Source organism: Coturnix japonica, chromosome 5, assembly GCF_001577835.2.
Source record: "Coturnix japonica isolate 7356 chromosome 5, Coturnix japonica 2.1, whole genome shotgun sequence".
Taxonomy (NCBI): domain Eukaryota; kingdom Metazoa; phylum Chordata; class Aves; order Galliformes; family Phasianidae; genus Coturnix; species Coturnix japonica.
The window spans coordinates 1,583,115-1,600,251 of NC_029520.1; the positions used below are offsets into that span (position 1 = coordinate 1,583,115).

Sequence of the window (17,137 nt, forward strand, 5' to 3'; positions counted from 1 at the left end):
TATTTTTTTTTCCTCTTCTCTGCATACAGTTTTAGCTCTGTTGAAGCTACACAAGTGGTTCTTCCTCATGTTAGTGGGAATAGTATGCAAGGGGAGAAAAGGGACAGGCAATTGGGGGTGCAATGATTTTATTACAATGAGTATTAGGACACTTTGCAGTCTTTTCTAAGCAGCTGTTCTTTAGATAAATTAATACCTGGGGTCTCTTTACTTCTCTCGAACTTTAACTACCATAAAAGAAGTTAATGTAAAGCTGTTCACAGCTTATCTCACCCAATTGCTATGCAGAAGTTCTAACACAAATGCTTTTATAAACTGCAGCCGTAATGCACTAATCTTCTGAACTTCCTGACCCATAAAATGATGATTATTACACTACATGTAAAATTCATCTGTAAATATTCCTCTGTATTTAGTGTTATAGGTATTACGTTGCAAAATCCCTCCTCCTTTGCAATGGAAAGGCTGCCAGGGAAAGGCAGACAATGGGGCTGTAGGTTAATGTAAAGAGAGCAACACTGTACCTTAATCTTGTGATTTAGTTTTTATTTGTAGCTGTTGATTTAAAAGATAGGATGTTCTGATTCAAAAGATGGGATGTTCTGATTCTTTTTTTTGCTCTAGCTGCTGTTTCAGATTTCATCATATTTAGGGTTAGAACATTTCTTGCTGCCTTTACCCACTAGTGCTAATTTTCTATACAACTCTGTAAGCAGATAATGAAGAAACACCATGTTTGGGGGAGATTTTAGGTGAAGACAGGAGGGATGTTGAAGGTTAGAAGAAAGCCTTTCTATTCCAGCTGTGACTCTTTTAAGCACCTGTGATATCTAAGAGTTATTTCTAGTAACTGCCCCGTGATTATAGTAATGAATGAGGAGCAGTTCATGGTATTTGTTAGAAAGGATACGTTGAGTGCAGTTAAACTCAGCAGAGGTGAGTCTGAGTAACTTTACCCTCTCTTTTATTGTGGATAATAAATACTTTTGTTTTAAAAAAGCTATGAGGCTCTTGTCTGATATTCTACAAAGCTGTTGACATCATTGGCTTTGCATGTAGGCACGTAGGCACTGTGTAGGGGCTGGGATGACTGCACTGCAAGATACAGATACCAAAAAGCAGAAGGGTCATGTTTCTATCTTTCATTCACCACTATACTAACTTAATATAGATAGTAGTCCAGCTGCAAAAAGATACTAAATGAACGGCCTTTTTCATTTTAAAACACAAACATTTGTGTTAAACGATGCTCTTCTGAAGCCACTTTTATTGTTAGTATTGTTCCAAATTGCAAGTTGTCACATCCACCAGCCTCCAAATTACCAGTTGTCTTTGTTGCTATAGTAACATCATGGCCACTAAAATATAGACTCCGGAATAGAAAAACAAGCTCAGACTGCAACACGCTTATTTAAAGGTTTTGGCAGAAGAATTTCTGCGCAAAGTCATTATTTTATAAACTTTGAATACTTACATTTTAACTCTTTAAACCAGAAGTACAGCATTAAGCTATAACATGTCTATATCTAAGATAAAAACGTATATCTAAGATTAAAATGTCTATATCTATGATAAAACATGCCTCATATCTAAGATAAGATGCCCAGGCTGGACCCAGTTAATAAGTATATTGGTGCAGTTGAGTTCTGCTCATTCTTTCCCTCCCTTCTCCTTGGCTTCCAGCTGAATGTTTGATGGTTTTCTTGAGGTGAGTCTAGGATTGCAGCCTCGTTTTCTCTTCTTTGCCCATCCCCTTTTCATGGCACACTTGTTCATCGTGGCCTGGACAGTGGCAGCCTATCCTGGCTGGATTAGTAATGTAGCTTCTTGCTTACTGAACCAGTCCTTCCATAACAGTGGGGATGGACTTGCATTTTCCCTTATGGCTGGATGTTAGTGCATTAGTCAATTTTTATAACTGTGTAGACCAGCAAGAGTCAAGAATACTGTCAGGGAGCATTTTTCTTGGGCTAAAATAAGAGTTCTGAGTACTTGTTACAGTTTAAACGAAAATCTACCTGGGTCTGTGACGGGGGGGCCGTGGGCTCCACAGGGCCGCTAGGCCAAAAGGAAAAGTTAATTAGGAAAAGAAAACAGCGGCAACGATCTAAGGAGGCACACTTATTTACTAAATACTACATCGAAATACAGGATAACACAATATAATATAATTGAAATTAAGCTAACGAATCAAGCAAAATAGGAGAGAGAATGAGTCCCAAAACCGAGAGGCCTACTGTAAACTGTAGGTGAAACGGCAAAGGCTCCCACACGCTCACTGATAGCAAAATTACAAAATTATTAAACCATGACAGTACTCAAAATGCTAAATTTCTGTTAACCAAATATGTAAAAATGCCTATCTTTATTCCACTTGAATTAAAAGAAAGTGGCAAGTCCCTTGTTTTACACCTGTGAATAAGGATTAATGTATCTAATCCCTAAACAGAGAAATCTTACACATCTTTTCCCAGTTTCTTTATTAAGAAATAAAGATATCAAGGTCTGTAGCAGCAGATCTGTACTGAAAACGAGCTGTTTTTTTTTAACGTGTGTATATGTGCAACATTCATATTTTACCAGTATTCCAAATATTTGATGTTAAAACATTTGAAGTATGTCATCTGGTTTTATGCTGCTGCGTTCTCATAAAGCAAACTATAGTTATTTTAGCAGTCACATAGTTGACTGGGTCTGCGAGACTATAAAAACAGACTAGGAAATACACTTTAACAGACTGTGGGCTTTGAGCTGAGATCAAATACTGTCATTTAGTACCTTCAAGTACAGGATTGCTGACATGGGCTTTTACTTCATACGTTACGGTATGTGATCTGGAGGCACCCAGTCTGCCTGTTTTACTGCCATCAGGTTACAGCTTTTCACAGATGACCTAGTACCAGTAGAAAGCCTTGACCTCTCACTTCTCCAGCACTTCAGAGGTTAATTTTGTTGAGGGATCAGATTTCTTTCTAGGGGAAGTTTCTGATGATCACCTTCTAGCTGGGCTTTACTTGCCAGTGTCTTTCAGATCTGCTGGATGCTGAGTGCTGTTGAAAAACAGCCTTCCTCCTACTTTATAGTTTGTGCCTAGGTAGTCAGGTTGCAAGCTGCTTCATTCCGTGGGGTGTTAATGGTAGCCTAATGAAGGTATCAACCTGTAAAGTAAACCTAAGCCCTTTTCCTGGGATTCTTCTTGGGCAGCAAGGTGGAGAAGCGCTTTGGCCGAGGAATATTGCAAGGTAAGGCAGTTTCTGCACTTTGAAAGCGTTGTGTGTGTTGTGTTGCACCTCTGTGCAAGTAGGACTAGCGTTTGAATTCTGGCAGCAATAGAAACGTGTTAAGGGATGCAGTAAATGTGGCAAGTTTTCTCCCTGCATTCTGTATTTCATCAGGCTCGATGAATACACAAAGTCAGTCTATTTTATTATGTTACAAAGATTTAGATGAATTAATCAGAAAGCCCCTATGTGAGAACTGACAGCTACCGCCGCGTTTGTTTTTTCTGGCTTTACTCGGGATTCTGTGAGTTTTATTGCCTGTTTAATAGGTTGCAGTCTGACTGGTTGTCTCTCCGTGTCGCAGGGTTTTAGTGGCTTTGTTATATTTTAACTCTCCTTTGCTCTCTGAGCAAAAGAAGGATCTCTCTATGAGAATGAGCTCACTTCTCACTGAAACAAAGGCTCGAGTCAGGCTGTTCCTGGCCATTATCACAGCACGGGCTGCACTTGCATTTCAGGACAGACTGTGCAGCTCTCATTCCTGTGCAAATTTGAGTTGGTTTGTGATGTGTTGTGAGCAACAAAAAGCTTCAGCAGTGACTGCAGATTGTTCTCAAGTCTTCAGCTGATGGTTTTGTGCCATGTGCTCCTAGAATTACCACGTGCTGTCCTTACAGGAGATGGCATTTGTGTTACAGCTGGAGCACAGGCAGGAGAATTACGTGCAGGCTGGGGAGCATAGCAGCCCGTGCTGTGTGTGCCAGGGCTGCAGGCAGGTAGCCTGGCCCAAGGTGTGCAACTGCAGGGCTTAGGGCAGGCCAGGCTGCTCTGTGGGTTGCTTGCTGCAAGGAACTGACATGCCTGCTGCATGTTTTTGTTTCCATACTATGCTTCGTTCCTTTCCTTCCCCTGTTTAGTTACGTCAGTGCTCTAAGAATTCAGCTAATCTCTTCTTTTCCCTCGTTGTGTTCCAGCCCGTTTTTATTTTGTGTCGGAGCTATGAATCTTTTCTTTGTTTCCCAAAGTAGGCTGCCAGGTAACAGGAGCTGCTCTGTGACCTGCTCAGCTCTCACACACCGCATTCAGTTCTGGAGGAGCATTCAGATGACAGAGCTGTGTCAGAAAGCGCGTTGCTGTTTTCAGTCAGTGCCACCCCTTCTTGGGGCTGCGACTGTAAATAGTGCCTTTGTGCTGGGAGGGGATGGATCCCCCAGGTATCAGCTCTGGGTGCTGGGCCTCATCCCTGCGGTCCCAGGGAGCTTTGGCTGGGGCCAAAGGGAGAGAAGAGCACGCTGCAGCTGTGAGCTGCATTTGCTGGTGCTTGGCTGTGGACTCCTGGCTCTGCTGCTGGAGTGCAGGGAGCTGAGCCGAGTGCTCAGCTGAATCATAGGGTCATCATGGGTTGGAACAGACCGCTAAGGTCATTTCAGACAGCCATCAACCCAGCAGCTTTGACTTGACCACTGGGGAGCCACCGGCTCAGTGCTGGGCTGTATGCTTTTTGTTGGGACTAGTCGTGCCTCTCAGCACAGGAAGGTTTTGGATGGGGGGCCAGCAGCAGTCCAAGAGGAAAGTCGTTGCAAAAAAACAGTTTCGAGCCCATGAAACAGAGGTCAGTAGCTGCTTACAGTGTTATGAGCTGGATTCTTCAGAGCTAGCTGTGCTGTATTGTTCACCCAGCATTTGGGTCAAAGGCTCTGATTTATCACCTCACCCCCAGGCTGCGTAGTGCCATAGGAACAATTGTTTTGAACAATGGCCTGAAAACAAGTTCCACCAGCCAAGCATTTTGCAACTTAATGCAGTCCTGGGACTGCTCTGTTTAGTGGCTGTAGATAGCGAGTGACTGAAATGTCTTGGAGCAAAAGAGATGGTCATTGGAATTTCTGCTTTATGCTAAGAGACTGGTAGTTTCAGCTGAAAGTCACATCATTTCCTAAAACTTGTCAAGTTTTAAGGGCAAAATGAAATCTAGTGTTGTTTTTTAACGGCTTATTAGCACTGATATAAAAAATTAAGCAAAAAGAGCACGCAGGTTTCTAGTTTCTACTACCCTTTTCTTCCCTAATTTTGTGGACCCAAATGGATACTTTTCTTCTGATAATTATTCTCTTTTACAAAGAGGTCTTTTAAATGTAAATCCTGAAATGTTATCTTAGATGAGTGCTAAGCACAGCTTGACAGCAACACTGCTTCAGCTTGGCGGTGGTGTAAACCAAATGGCCACTGAACAGCTCCCAGTTACACCTCCAGGTTAACTGGGTGCCAGGAATGTTGTATAGGGATTGGATTCTGCTCCAGAATGGACAGGCGGAATTGATCTGTATTTGTTTTCCCCTTCCCCTCTTTCAGTCATTTTACGCCTTGATTTATTCTTTTTTTGTTCTCCTATCAACTAATAAATAGTTAAATTTTTAGGTAGGAGAGGATAATTACCATGTTTCCAGTTGAAATATTGTAGAGCCCCAAGGCCCTGTCTTTGACAAATGTATTTTTCAGCAGCTCATTGTAATTTTGGTTTTGAGTGAAGAACCAGCAATGTTAGAATCCACACCCATCCACAGCTAAGGGTGGATTTCAGCCTTCAAACAATAGCTTTACTGAGTCGTATTTTAATGACGTTTTTCTTTGGACTTGCAAACTGCAAATGTTTCTGCTGTCAAGGACTGTGGGGTGGTTTAGGACAGTTTCATGTGCCCTCCAAGCTGACAAAAGAAGACCCAATTCTGTGGATGATGATTATGCAAGATGGGAAAGTGCTGATAGACTGTAGAAAAATACAAGTCTGAGCTTAACCGCATTGAAAACCTGTTTGAAAAAGCAGCTTGGAGTAGTTGACCTAGTGCTTTACGTGGGCGATCCGTAGAAGTTAGTCACATTAGGGTGAGCAGCCAAGGGAAGGGAAGGGAAGGGAAGGGAAGGGAAGGGAAGGGAAGGGAAGGGAAGGGAAGGGAAGGGAAGGGAAGGGAAGGGAAGGGAAGGGAAGGGAAGGGACCATGGGTACTGCTGGACTTGTAAGGAGCAGGAGAGAGCTTGCTGTGCTTTGGGTAACTAACTGATAACGTGAAAGCCCACTTCCACTGCAAAAAAGGAAGAGGCTCTACCTTCCATAGCAAGGCAGAATTGCTAGCATTGGGCTGTGATGGTTATCTTCCCTACCCAGCATTGGTTAAAGCTTTGCTGCGCCCTTACCTTCATCTCGTCTATAACAATATGTCTTTAGTGGCTGTTTGATCTCGTTTACTTGAGCTATTTTCAGTAATGGGAATGGTTTTTAAGAGAGCGGTTGAATGATTGCCCTGTAAAATTCACTTAAAGATTTTACGTAGTTTTCGATAATCGAAGTAAAGTTTCAGGTAACTGATCAAATAGAGAAAGGAAAGCCCAAACATTCCAGCTTCAGGTCGCAGCTGAGTAGACTTCTGCTGACATCAGCCATTATTAATTGCACCAGCTAAATTACAAAGATGTTATCGGGGCTCTGGGAGCCAAGCGTACTGTAATTACAAGGGCTGCTGGGTTCCCCATTATGCATCCTTTCTTTTGGCTTTAACCATCAAGGCTCCAACTCAGGAGTGAATGAATTTATGCAGAGCCCTTGGGGTTGTTGTGAGAGCACTGTGCAAATGGAGATGCATCCACCTGGTGACAGATGCAGTGTCCTGCACGGCTGTGCATTGTACCAAATACAGTGGGGCACTTAGTGGGGTGAAGAGCTTGTAATGTAATAGCATCTTGCCTATGGCTGGTGGAAGCTTGGCTTGTCGGAATAGTCATGGGCATTAGTATTGTGTAGCCTCCATCAGCACATGAAAGGTGTAAAGCCCGAGATGTATTTAAGGGGAAGCCACAGCAATCAGTGCATTCAGATGCGTGCTTCCACCTTTGTCATTCAGCACATGTCCCAGTTCAGAAGGGCACTTACATATTTCTCTAATGCCTGAGATAGCCCAACTGAAGTCGATGGGACTGGCTGATAGCAGTAAAACTGCTTGTAATTGAGATGAGATGCATTTTTTCCAATGGTAAATGTATTCTTTCAAACTTTGAACTGTCTTATTTTCTAAACATCTCTCATAACTGATGCTATGAGCTGTAGATTTAGGTTGCATGCGTAGCAACCAAGTACAAAAGACTGCCCCTGAGATCCTTGTGTTTGCATTCCATCTCTGCATCATGGCTGTGCACGTGAGCACTATATCATCCCACACATACCTTGCTGCCAACACCCTCCCCTGTGCGGGACTTTGGGCATCGTTCCGAGGGTCACTTCAAGGTTTGTTTGCTCAAACTTTCAATGAGAAGAATGACATCATTGGTGCTGCCAACTTTCCAATGACATAGAGTAGGCTGTGTGGCAACAGCACAGTCAATGAGCAGTATGAACTTAGACTTGTTCTGTAATGAAGATAAGTTATGAAAATGAGCAGGCTGTTTACATCTGGCAACCAGCAGTATGATAAGGCTTGGAGAAAGAAAAATTTTCTTTTGAATTATGTTTTGTCTTTTTTTACCCATATTTTCTTGGTGTGGTGTTGTTTTTTTCTCCAGCTGGGATGACAGCAGCTCTGTCAGCAGTGGGATCAGTGACACCATAGATAATCTCAGCACTGATGACATTAACACCAGCTCCTCTATCAGCTCTTATGCCAACACACCTGCCTCCTCCCGTAAAAACTTAGATGCACAGGTAAGGTAAAAGAGTAACGCTGATGTTTATTGCGTTATCCACACAGTCGATATTATTGTCTTAAGTTGGATGAACTGTTTATTCATGCCTTCACAGATAGAATTTCTTGACAGAATAATGGTTAAATGCATAAGTTTCTGTTATACAGTAACCTTGCTCTAATTTGCAGCTGCTTTTACAGCCTTTCAGCAGTGAAGGCTGAAAAACTGGGAAGCTGATTGAGGAAAAACAGTAAGAATGCAAAGAATTATTGTTGTTTTGACCATGCTAAGTACCGTACTGCATCAGAACTGAGCTCCAGGTTCCTTAATCAGTCCACACTCATGTTTTTGATGTGCCTTTACCACCTTCCCCTTTCTTATGTACTTGACCAACTGAACCCATGCTCAACCCTCAGTGCAGTTGGTGTTGCTGAGAAGGAAGTGTCAAGCAGCAGTAACCACCATATCGTATGTGGTATTTATGAATGTTTCCTGTGTTTCTGTAACTGTGGAATCTCTGCTGTGGCGTTATAGCAACAAGTGATTTTTTTCCTTCATACCAGGACTGCTGTACAGAGAACATGCCACGGTAGATGGGAATTTTCCTTCTAGCTCTAGAAAAGGATGTGATGTTTTTTTTTTTCCACATAATAGAATTTAATTAAGTCAGCGTGAAGGTTGAAGATCATTTCCACTCCCATCAGAAATGCACATGTACTAGGCAAATGAAATAGATTATTTCCAGCTTCCGGGGCTGCACGTTACTTCAGGCTTTTTATTTCTGGCAGCATTTCATAGGAAGATAAATTTTATATCCATCAGCAACCTACATGTATATATGTCAAAGCTGCCGCCCTGCAGTGACTTAGCACTGCAGCAGATAGAGGAGAAGGAAAGAGATGACTTTCTTTTCAGTTTCTTTCTTATATTATTGTTCTTCCTTTTCATAACTGGACCCTACATTTGCTTTTAATACCTGTTCTAATGTAGAAGCGTGGTTGCTGTGAAGTCTTAACTCTGCCTGCAGGACTGTGGTACGAGCATATATTACTCTTTGTTCCCTTGCCACAGTGCATACTTGAGCCTACATTAAAGATTCCCAGTAAGCATCTGGTTGTGTATCGGTGATTTCATGTGTGCTCAAAGCTGCTAATGCAAGTCCTGTACAAGTTGAGAGGAGTTAAGATATATCAAGCATGTTTTTCAGTATGTTAATAGGGAAAATAACATAGGCAACTCAGGTGTTTTTTTGACAGTTGTTAATATCTCAGCATTGTAATACTGTTGGGAAGGAAAAAAAAGGAAGAAAAAGGAGACGTGACTAAATATTAAACAGAGAAAAAAAAATAGAAACTCATTTGACTTATATCTTCTGATGGATCAGATTCTTGGAAACACCTCTAAGAGATCAACATCTGTGTTGTTGAGCTTCTCTTCCTCCTCCACAACTATCACAGCATTCAAAAGAATGCAGACCTATAGCAGAAGATGAGCTGAAGCTTGTAAAGAACATAGCCATTAAAAGAGGGAACTGGGAGCCAAGATGCATGGGTTTGTTTACAGTTCTTTGATTTGTGTCTGTGACCTGCTTCTCTCCTCAGTTTCCATGACTGAAATTCTTTATTCTAGGTACTGTCAACTGCAAATTATTATCCATAAAATATTTTGTTTTCAACAACAACAACAAAATCCTATTCTTGTCAGTCAGACAGCAGAGAGCAATGGAACTACGTACATCCTGCAGGGTTGTTTTTTTGTTGCCCAGAGTAGTCCTCACTGCTCATGACAATAGTGAGTGCTGCATATATGCTTTTTCTGCCTTATCTCGAGTATGGTGGCCTGTGCCAGGGTTTGGGTTCCCCTTCTAAGCCACAAAGGACTGGTACACATCTGCACAGGGATGAGGACTTTTCTTCTCAGGCGATCCTCTGCTTTGGTTCTTGTAAATAGCAGGTGCTTAACTTTTAAGCTACCGCATCTATTTGAGGTGGTGCAGAAGTTGGATTTCAGGTAATTAAAGAGGGAGCTGGAAGCTCACACATGTGCAGCTGGGAGTTCAGACAAATAAGACAGCTCATCAAAGGGAGAGCTCTAACATGTCAGTGTCTACTGATAAAATCAGTTAGTTACTCTGCAATGAACAGGACGTGCTCACAGTGGAAAAGAAAGTTTCTGAATACTTCCATCTCCAGAAGAAGACTTATTTTGTTCATCTCTGAGAACCAGGCCCTAAATACAGCCATGATTTAATCTTTATTGATTATCGTAGTCCCCTTTGGTAGCAGTGATGTGAAGATGTTCTCAGGTTGATTCTGAGCAAGCCAGGGAAGGGAACTAGAATTTACCTTACCATGTCACTGTGTCTTGCTCTGATTATCATAGAATCATAGAATGGTTTGAGTTGGAAGGGACCTTAGATATCATCCAATTCCAACCACCTGCTATGGGCAGGGACATGTCCCTCTAGACCAGGTTGCTCATTGCCCTGTCCAGCCTGGCCGTGATGCTTCCACAGGGGGGGACATCCACAAGCTCGCTGGTCGATTTGATCTGTTTGCAGCTTAGTGAATAGGTTTATCGTGCTACATGTCTTGCTGTGTCCCGCTGCAGAGTTTTCCACTTTCACCTAATCCAGGCCTTTCAGGTGGGTGGAGTTTCTGCTGAAACTGGAAGCCAGGTTTCGCCATGTTTTGCTTTTGATTCCTTAGTCATGTTTCTGTGCTGTTCTTGTTGTTTACCATTAAGCAAACATCTCTGGCCAAGGAGCTTAGAGGGTAAATGTGCAGCATTTCAAAGGCTGGGGAAAAGAGCTTGGAGAAAAAACCTACGTGTGGGAGATGAAGTAGAACTGAAGGGAGCAGAGGCAGAGGGCTTGCTGTAGTGCAGTTTATTGTGTTGAGATTGTACTGCTCTTACAGATGTGAAGCGGGGAAAAGGAAAGCACAAGAGCATGTCATAGCCAACCAAAGCTAGAATAAAGTAGGTGTATTTCCTGCTCTCAAATCTGTACAGTGTAAATATGCAATTCCAGACAAGGTATTTGAAGTGAGGTACTAATGACAACGTGTGATTGACAGTGTTAGGATAGTTCTGTTGGCTGATTGTTGTTCCTTGCCCCTGTGCTCTCTTCCAAGATGTGTGAGTGTAGGAGATGTTTTCATGAAATGGTGATTTTAGAGAAACTCGAGACACAGAAATGATTACATTGAGAACATGTTACAAACATAGGGAAAAACAGTTTGTGAGAGCTGAGAATGGTTGATGAACTGATGTAGTTTGTGTATTTAAGACAGAGTTGAGTGTTGCTAGAAAGTTAGGAGGGATTCATTCTTCTTCAGTTCTTGGGTGTCTTTCTAGCATATCAGAATTAACAGCATTCCACAGCTTCAGATCTGTTCATAAAGCTGCCTCATCATGCTCTGGAGATCAGATTGCCAGACAAGAGATAGGAAAGCAGCAGGAACAAAGGAGAGTTAGCTGCAATGGTTCAAAATGATTTGTTGGCACTGTGCTATAAAGGGTTCCTTAGAAATTTGAGAGGGGGATTATAAATGGCATAGGGCTGAATGTGTCCTTTATAAACCAAATTCTTTTTCTTTCTTTTTTATCTGTTTGTTTGTTCTAAAGGGATCAATTCGTATGTTTTTTTATATTTTTGCCTACCTCATTAGAAGAGATATAACGTTGTTGGGCTCTTTTCTTACTGTGACTTTTCCTATTCAATGGCATGTTGTGTTTACTGGTACTTAGAGATGAGTGCTGACTTTATTAATCAGTTTAATGATTCTCTTCTGTGAAGCTGCTCAAAAGGAAGATGTGCTTATGAAGGTTCTATTGTAATTCATTATCTGTCCTAGACTGATGCAGAAAAGCATTCCCAGGTCGAGCGGAATTCCTTATGGTCCAGCGATGAAGTCAAGAAATCAGACGGAGGATCTGACAGTGGCATAAAAATGGAGCCAGGGTCTAAATGGAGGCGGAATCCCTCTGATGTGTCTGATGAATCTGATAAAAGCACTTCTGGTAGGAAGAATGCTGTTATTTCGCAGACGGGTTCCTGGCGACGGGGCATGTCGGCTCAGGTTGGCATTACCACACCAAGGACTAAACCTTCAACCACCTCGGGCGCATTAAAGACACCTGGAACAGGTGAGAAAAGGTGTAAGATACAAACAAAAAGGGCACTCAGTGGGGAAACAGTCTGAATACTTTACAGAGGTAGAACCTGAACTTCAGGTAATCTTGTCTTTTTATTTTTAGGTATTTTTTTAAACCTGTACGGCAACTCGTACGTCCACATTTCTGTTTCTCTTCATTTTAAAATGAGTATTTTGTAGTTGTACACCATGAAAGTTGTTTTTTAGACAACCCTGGTCTTAAGCCAAGCTATTTTTTGGGCATAGTGTTAACATATGAGGCTTGAATAATATAATTTTAGCTTTTGAAGTCACGATTAACTTTAAGAATATACAGTGAATGTGGTTGAGGAGAGGGGTTTTTTTAGCCAGTACTAAACCAGCATGCTAATTTATAATAAAACACCTTTTAGTTCTGGGCTTTCTCATAAATTTAGAGTTGATTTTAGCACTTGCAGATGTGTGAATGAAAAGTGATTGAATTTACATAAGCAAGTAATGTAAGTTTAATACCTCTTATTTGATTGTGTGAACAACTGTAACACAAAGAAAGTTGAAGTCACTACTTATTTTCTTGAAAAATACATTATAGGAAAATAACTCTACCTAACACAGCTTCTTTCTGCTGATAAAAAGGGATCAATCTGTAGTAGCTACAGAGCGCTGCTAATCTGTCACTATTACATAAGTTTGTTCTGTTTTTCGTGCTATGAAGGGCAAACATGCTACTTTCTCTGACAAGTCTGCATGTATAACTCATTAGAGTGGCCTTTAAGTTCAGTGCAGACTAGATCATAGTTTTTAACCACACTCTTGTGGCTAGCACGCTTTTGCTTTTCATGCTGCTTTGAGTTTCATCATTTGCTTGCTGTTTTCAAGTCATTAAATATTAGAATTCTTTTTCTATTTTTGTAGGGAAAACTGATGACGCCAAGGTATCAGAAAAGGGTAGACTATCTCCTAAGGCTGGACATGTTAAACGTTCCCCATCAGATGCAGGACGCAGCAGTGGTGATGAATCCAAAAAGCTTCCCACAAGTAACTCTAGAACAACTGCTGCTAATGCTAATGCATTCGGATTTAAGAAACAGAGCGGGTCAGCCGTAGGCATGACTATCATTACGGCCAGTGGGGCAACTATCACCAGTAGATCAGCTACTCTGGGAAAAATCCCAAAGTCATCTGGACTCATGGGTAGGACCGCTGGTCGGAAGACTAGTGTTGATGGCTCACAGAACCAGGATGATGGCTACTTAGCGCTTAGTGCCCGAACTAACCTTCAGTATCGTAGCTTACCCCGGCCCAGTAAATCAAGTAGCAGAAGTGGAGCTGGGAATAGATCAAGCACTAGTAGCATAGACTCCAACATAAGCAGCAAATCAGCTGGGTTGCCTGTCCCTAAAATGAGAGAGCCGGCCAAGGTAATTCTTGGAAGCTCTCTGCCAGGATTAGTCAATCAGACTGATAAAGAGAAAGGGATTTCGTCTGACAACGAAAGCGTGGCCTCATGTAATTCTGTTAAAGTGAACCCTGCATCACAGACTGCTTCTAGTGGAGCTCAAAGTACTCACCAGCAAGGAGCCAAGTACCCTGATGTGGCCTCTCCCACTTTGCGCAGGTAGGCAATAAATTCATTGATTGTGAAATGATGTTAGTTAGAGCTGAATGGTCCAGGACTCTTTGAGCCAGGTCTGGCTGTATTTTGAGGAGCGCTTAGTGTCCTACATGAAGGTCTTTGTATTTAATTTCACATAAACAGTTGGGCTAGTGTTGTAAATACACAGAGCACACTGAGACAAGAGCAAGAGTTTAACATATGGAAAAGAAAAGCAATCTGTCTGGTAGAAGTACGGGCAGTTGTGATACGAGTCTCTGTCATAAGAACTGTTGATTGGACAGGCTGAATAGGTGCATATGGTGTTCATATGACCTGGGCGTACTCAAGAACAGAGGAAGTTCTGCTCAGGGCATACACAGCCATATATCTTCAGGAGCTCTTGGCTAGAAATGCTATAGTCCTCTGCTCTGAGGACAGTCCAGTAGACACCTGCTTTGTAAGATTTCATCCCCAGTATGGCACACCTACTTTGAATAATTTCATCCCCAGTACGATGCGCTGTTGATATGGAAATAGCAAGTCCGTATAGATATGGGTGAGCAGGGTTGATGTTGCGAAAGTATTATTCAGTGATTCAATGAAGAAACACCAAGGATGGATTTGGAACCACAGTAATAGTCTCTGGACTTGAGAATAGGGAGTGAACACAAAGAGATTCAGAAATTTTGCAGTTCTGTATGTCTGATCTATGATCGTTTATTCAACATTGATTTTCTGAACCTAAGATACAGAGTTTAGATATAAAATAGCTTTTGTAACACTCATAATAGCGGGTTATTCAAATACAAAGAAGCCTAAAAGAAATTCCTGTCTAAGCTGGGTTGAAATCTCTTATCTCAGTGGTATTTTTGAACAGGTGTCTTACTTGCCTTCTATTTCTCCATCGTTGCCCCACACGTTACTTTAACATGAAAGCTGAGTTGGGCAGGCATTAATTTCTTGACATCAAAGTCTGATATTAGTGAAAGGTTTCATTAATATAATTTTTCAGTTTAATTTGACATCGAGTAGCTTGTCTGTTTCAAGTTGCAGTGTTTTGCATTTCATTTTGTCTTGACACCATGATACCCATACAGTTACGCTACATCATCCTGCTTGCAGTGATGTGATAAAGCTGCATTCCATCTGAAGCACCAGTGCAAGCATAATGGCTGTGATGGCAGCTTAGGCTAAAGCTTCATAGAGTTGTAAGCTGTTTCTTTTTAGATGAGTGGTTTTCTTTGAAGAGCATTTGGCGAGGGTAATTCCAGATACTTCATTTGTTTTATTCCTAGTTATCTTTAGATTAGCCATGTCTTGTAGGATGTTTAATCTTCATCAGTGACTCCTTTAAAATGAAAAACACAGATAGACCTTTCAATTCTAAGGCATGCTGCATGGCAAATGCAGATTTTCAGTGTTGTATACCTCGGCACATAAATCTGGAAATTCAATTGATTTTTTGATTGCAGATTGATTTATTTTTTGATGAATAGAAAGCCACGTTGCTAGCCATAATTGAAATACTGCATTAGAAACACATTCAACCTCAAAGAGAAGATGCTGATGCTGAATTTCACTGCTCCGTTATTTGATCTCAGATTTCATTCTTGAGTTTTTACCAGGCTGTCTAAATAGAGACGTATTCATCAGAGTTGAATTCGACCTCTTCCACTTGTTACTGATTTCTAGAATGGCGACTGAGAAGACTCTGAGCTTTATTCTCACATTCAGTTGAGATGGGTTGCATGAAGTTTTGCCTGTGTCTTTTCTCAGCCTTGAAATGTAGACATGGGGTCTAGATAGGCCAAGTTTGCCAAATCTCTGCAGGTTTGTGAATGCCTGCATTCTCTTAGTCAAATGCTGAGATAAAAGATAATATACCTTTGCGTTTAATATTCCATGTTATGTATTTTTCATACTGTCTTTTTTTTTTACAGACTTTTTGGTGGAAAGCCTAGTAAGCAAGTTCCCATCACAACAGCAGAAAATATGAAAAATTCAGTAGTCATCTCCAATCCTCATGCTACTATGAACCAGCAGGGTAATCTTGATTCACCATCTGGCAGTGGTATACTAAGCAGCGGGGGCAGCAGTCCTCTCTATAGTAAGAACACAGATTTGAACCAGTCTCCACTAGCTTCTAGTCCCAGTTCTGCACATTCAGCTCCTTCCAACAGTTTAACGTGGGGCACCAACGCAAGTAGCTCTTCAGCTGTTAGCAAGGATGGCATTGGTTATCAGTCCGTCAGCAGTCTTCATACCAGCTGTGAATCCATTGATATCTCTCTGAGCAGTGGAGGTGGGCTGAGCCATAACTCCTCCGGTAGCTTGATTCCAGCCTCTAAAGATGATTCTCTGACTCCTTTTGTCCGAACCAACAGCGTTAAGACCACACTGTCTGAAAGGTTAGTAGTTATTTTCTCTCATCTCCATATACTCATATGTATTTCCAGAGTGAGTGAGGTTCTCTCAGCAGTAGGCAAGAGCGTAGTTGCAGTTCAAGTTGTGCTTCTTGTGAGATGGTATTGAATGAGATTACTAGAACAAACTAAGTAACCATTCTAGGAAAGGAACCCAGTTCAGAGCAAGCGGATATGTTCAGGTGAGATTTTTCATCTGCTGTGGTAATCAATATGACAGCTTTTCCTGTTTACTGTATTATACTTAATATATGAATGTTGCATCACATATCTTTCCTGAGTTACTTGATCTGTTCGTTATGACAGTTTTAATTTGAGAAGCTTCTTGTTGAACTTCACGTTCATAACATTCAATTAAGGTAGAATCTGGGCTTCCAGTGCTTGCGTGTTGTGATGATGACAACAGTTTATGAAAAGAAGATGTGATTTGACAAGCTTTTAGATTCGAGCTCATGCTGAAAAGTCCCTGTCTCCCTGTACGGCTTTGATCCCTTCTCTGCCTCTCCCTCCTGCCCTCTATCCCATCTCCAGCTGCCCTCTGCATTCTTCTGGTGGAGGTGTTCGTGTGAATGCATTGCACAGACCAGCTGGGATTTGGATCCAATTGGAAAATGGTCACTTGAATTGTATTTCAGGCTGATTGGTTTCCCAGCTGTCATCAGTAGCTGGTAGGAGTGGGGAGCAGGCTGATTAGGGAGGAGGGAACAGGACTGCTTTTCCAGCATGTTCAGCTGGTATCTGGATAAAACAGACAGAGACCTGCAGGGCATGCTCTGTTCTAGAAGGTGGTACCCCGCAAGTGTTGGAAATAAGCTGTATCCTGATGTCTAATTACATAGTCAAGCGACCCAATTTTTGCATCAGCATCTTAATGACAGAAGTTATTGCTGAATGAAATGTTCTGATGGTTTGGGTTTCTGTTTGTGTTTTTATTGTAATTCCTTTCTGTTCTCTCCTCTTGACATTTTAATGTTTTTTCTGTCTTACTGGACTGGTTCTTCTAGCCCTCTTTCTTCCCCTGCCGCTAGTCCCAAATTCTGCAGAAATACTTTGCCCAGGAGACAGGACAGGTAATGCTGTCTCAGGACA

The 17,137-nt window shown here is 41.7% G+C and overlaps 1 protein-coding gene across 15 annotated transcripts in view; it reads left to right on the forward strand.

The window, feature by feature from the left end:
• NAV2 (neuron navigator 2) overlaps window positions 1-17,137 on the forward strand; it is a 181,250-nt gene that overhangs the window by 133,845 nt on the left and 30,268 nt on the right. For 9 of the 15 annotated variants that reach the window (XM_015863388.1, XM_015863389.1, XM_015863390.1 and 6 more), the window contains 5 exons: window positions 7,773-7,911; window positions 11,750-12,041; window positions 12,944-13,646; window positions 15,566-16,033; window positions 17,053-17,118. In XM_015863388.1, the coding sequence (XP_015718874.1) occupies window positions 7,773-7,911; window positions 11,750-12,041; window positions 12,944-13,646; window positions 15,566-16,033; window positions 17,053-17,118 (1,668 nt within the window). Of the gene's footprint in view, window positions 1-2,907; window positions 3,243-7,772; window positions 7,912-11,749; window positions 12,042-12,943; window positions 13,647-15,565; window positions 16,034-17,052; window positions 17,119-17,137 lie in introns of those variants that run through there. The other 6 variants (XM_015863391.1, XM_015863382.2, XM_032445169.1 and 3 more) reach the window with 2 other exon arrangements.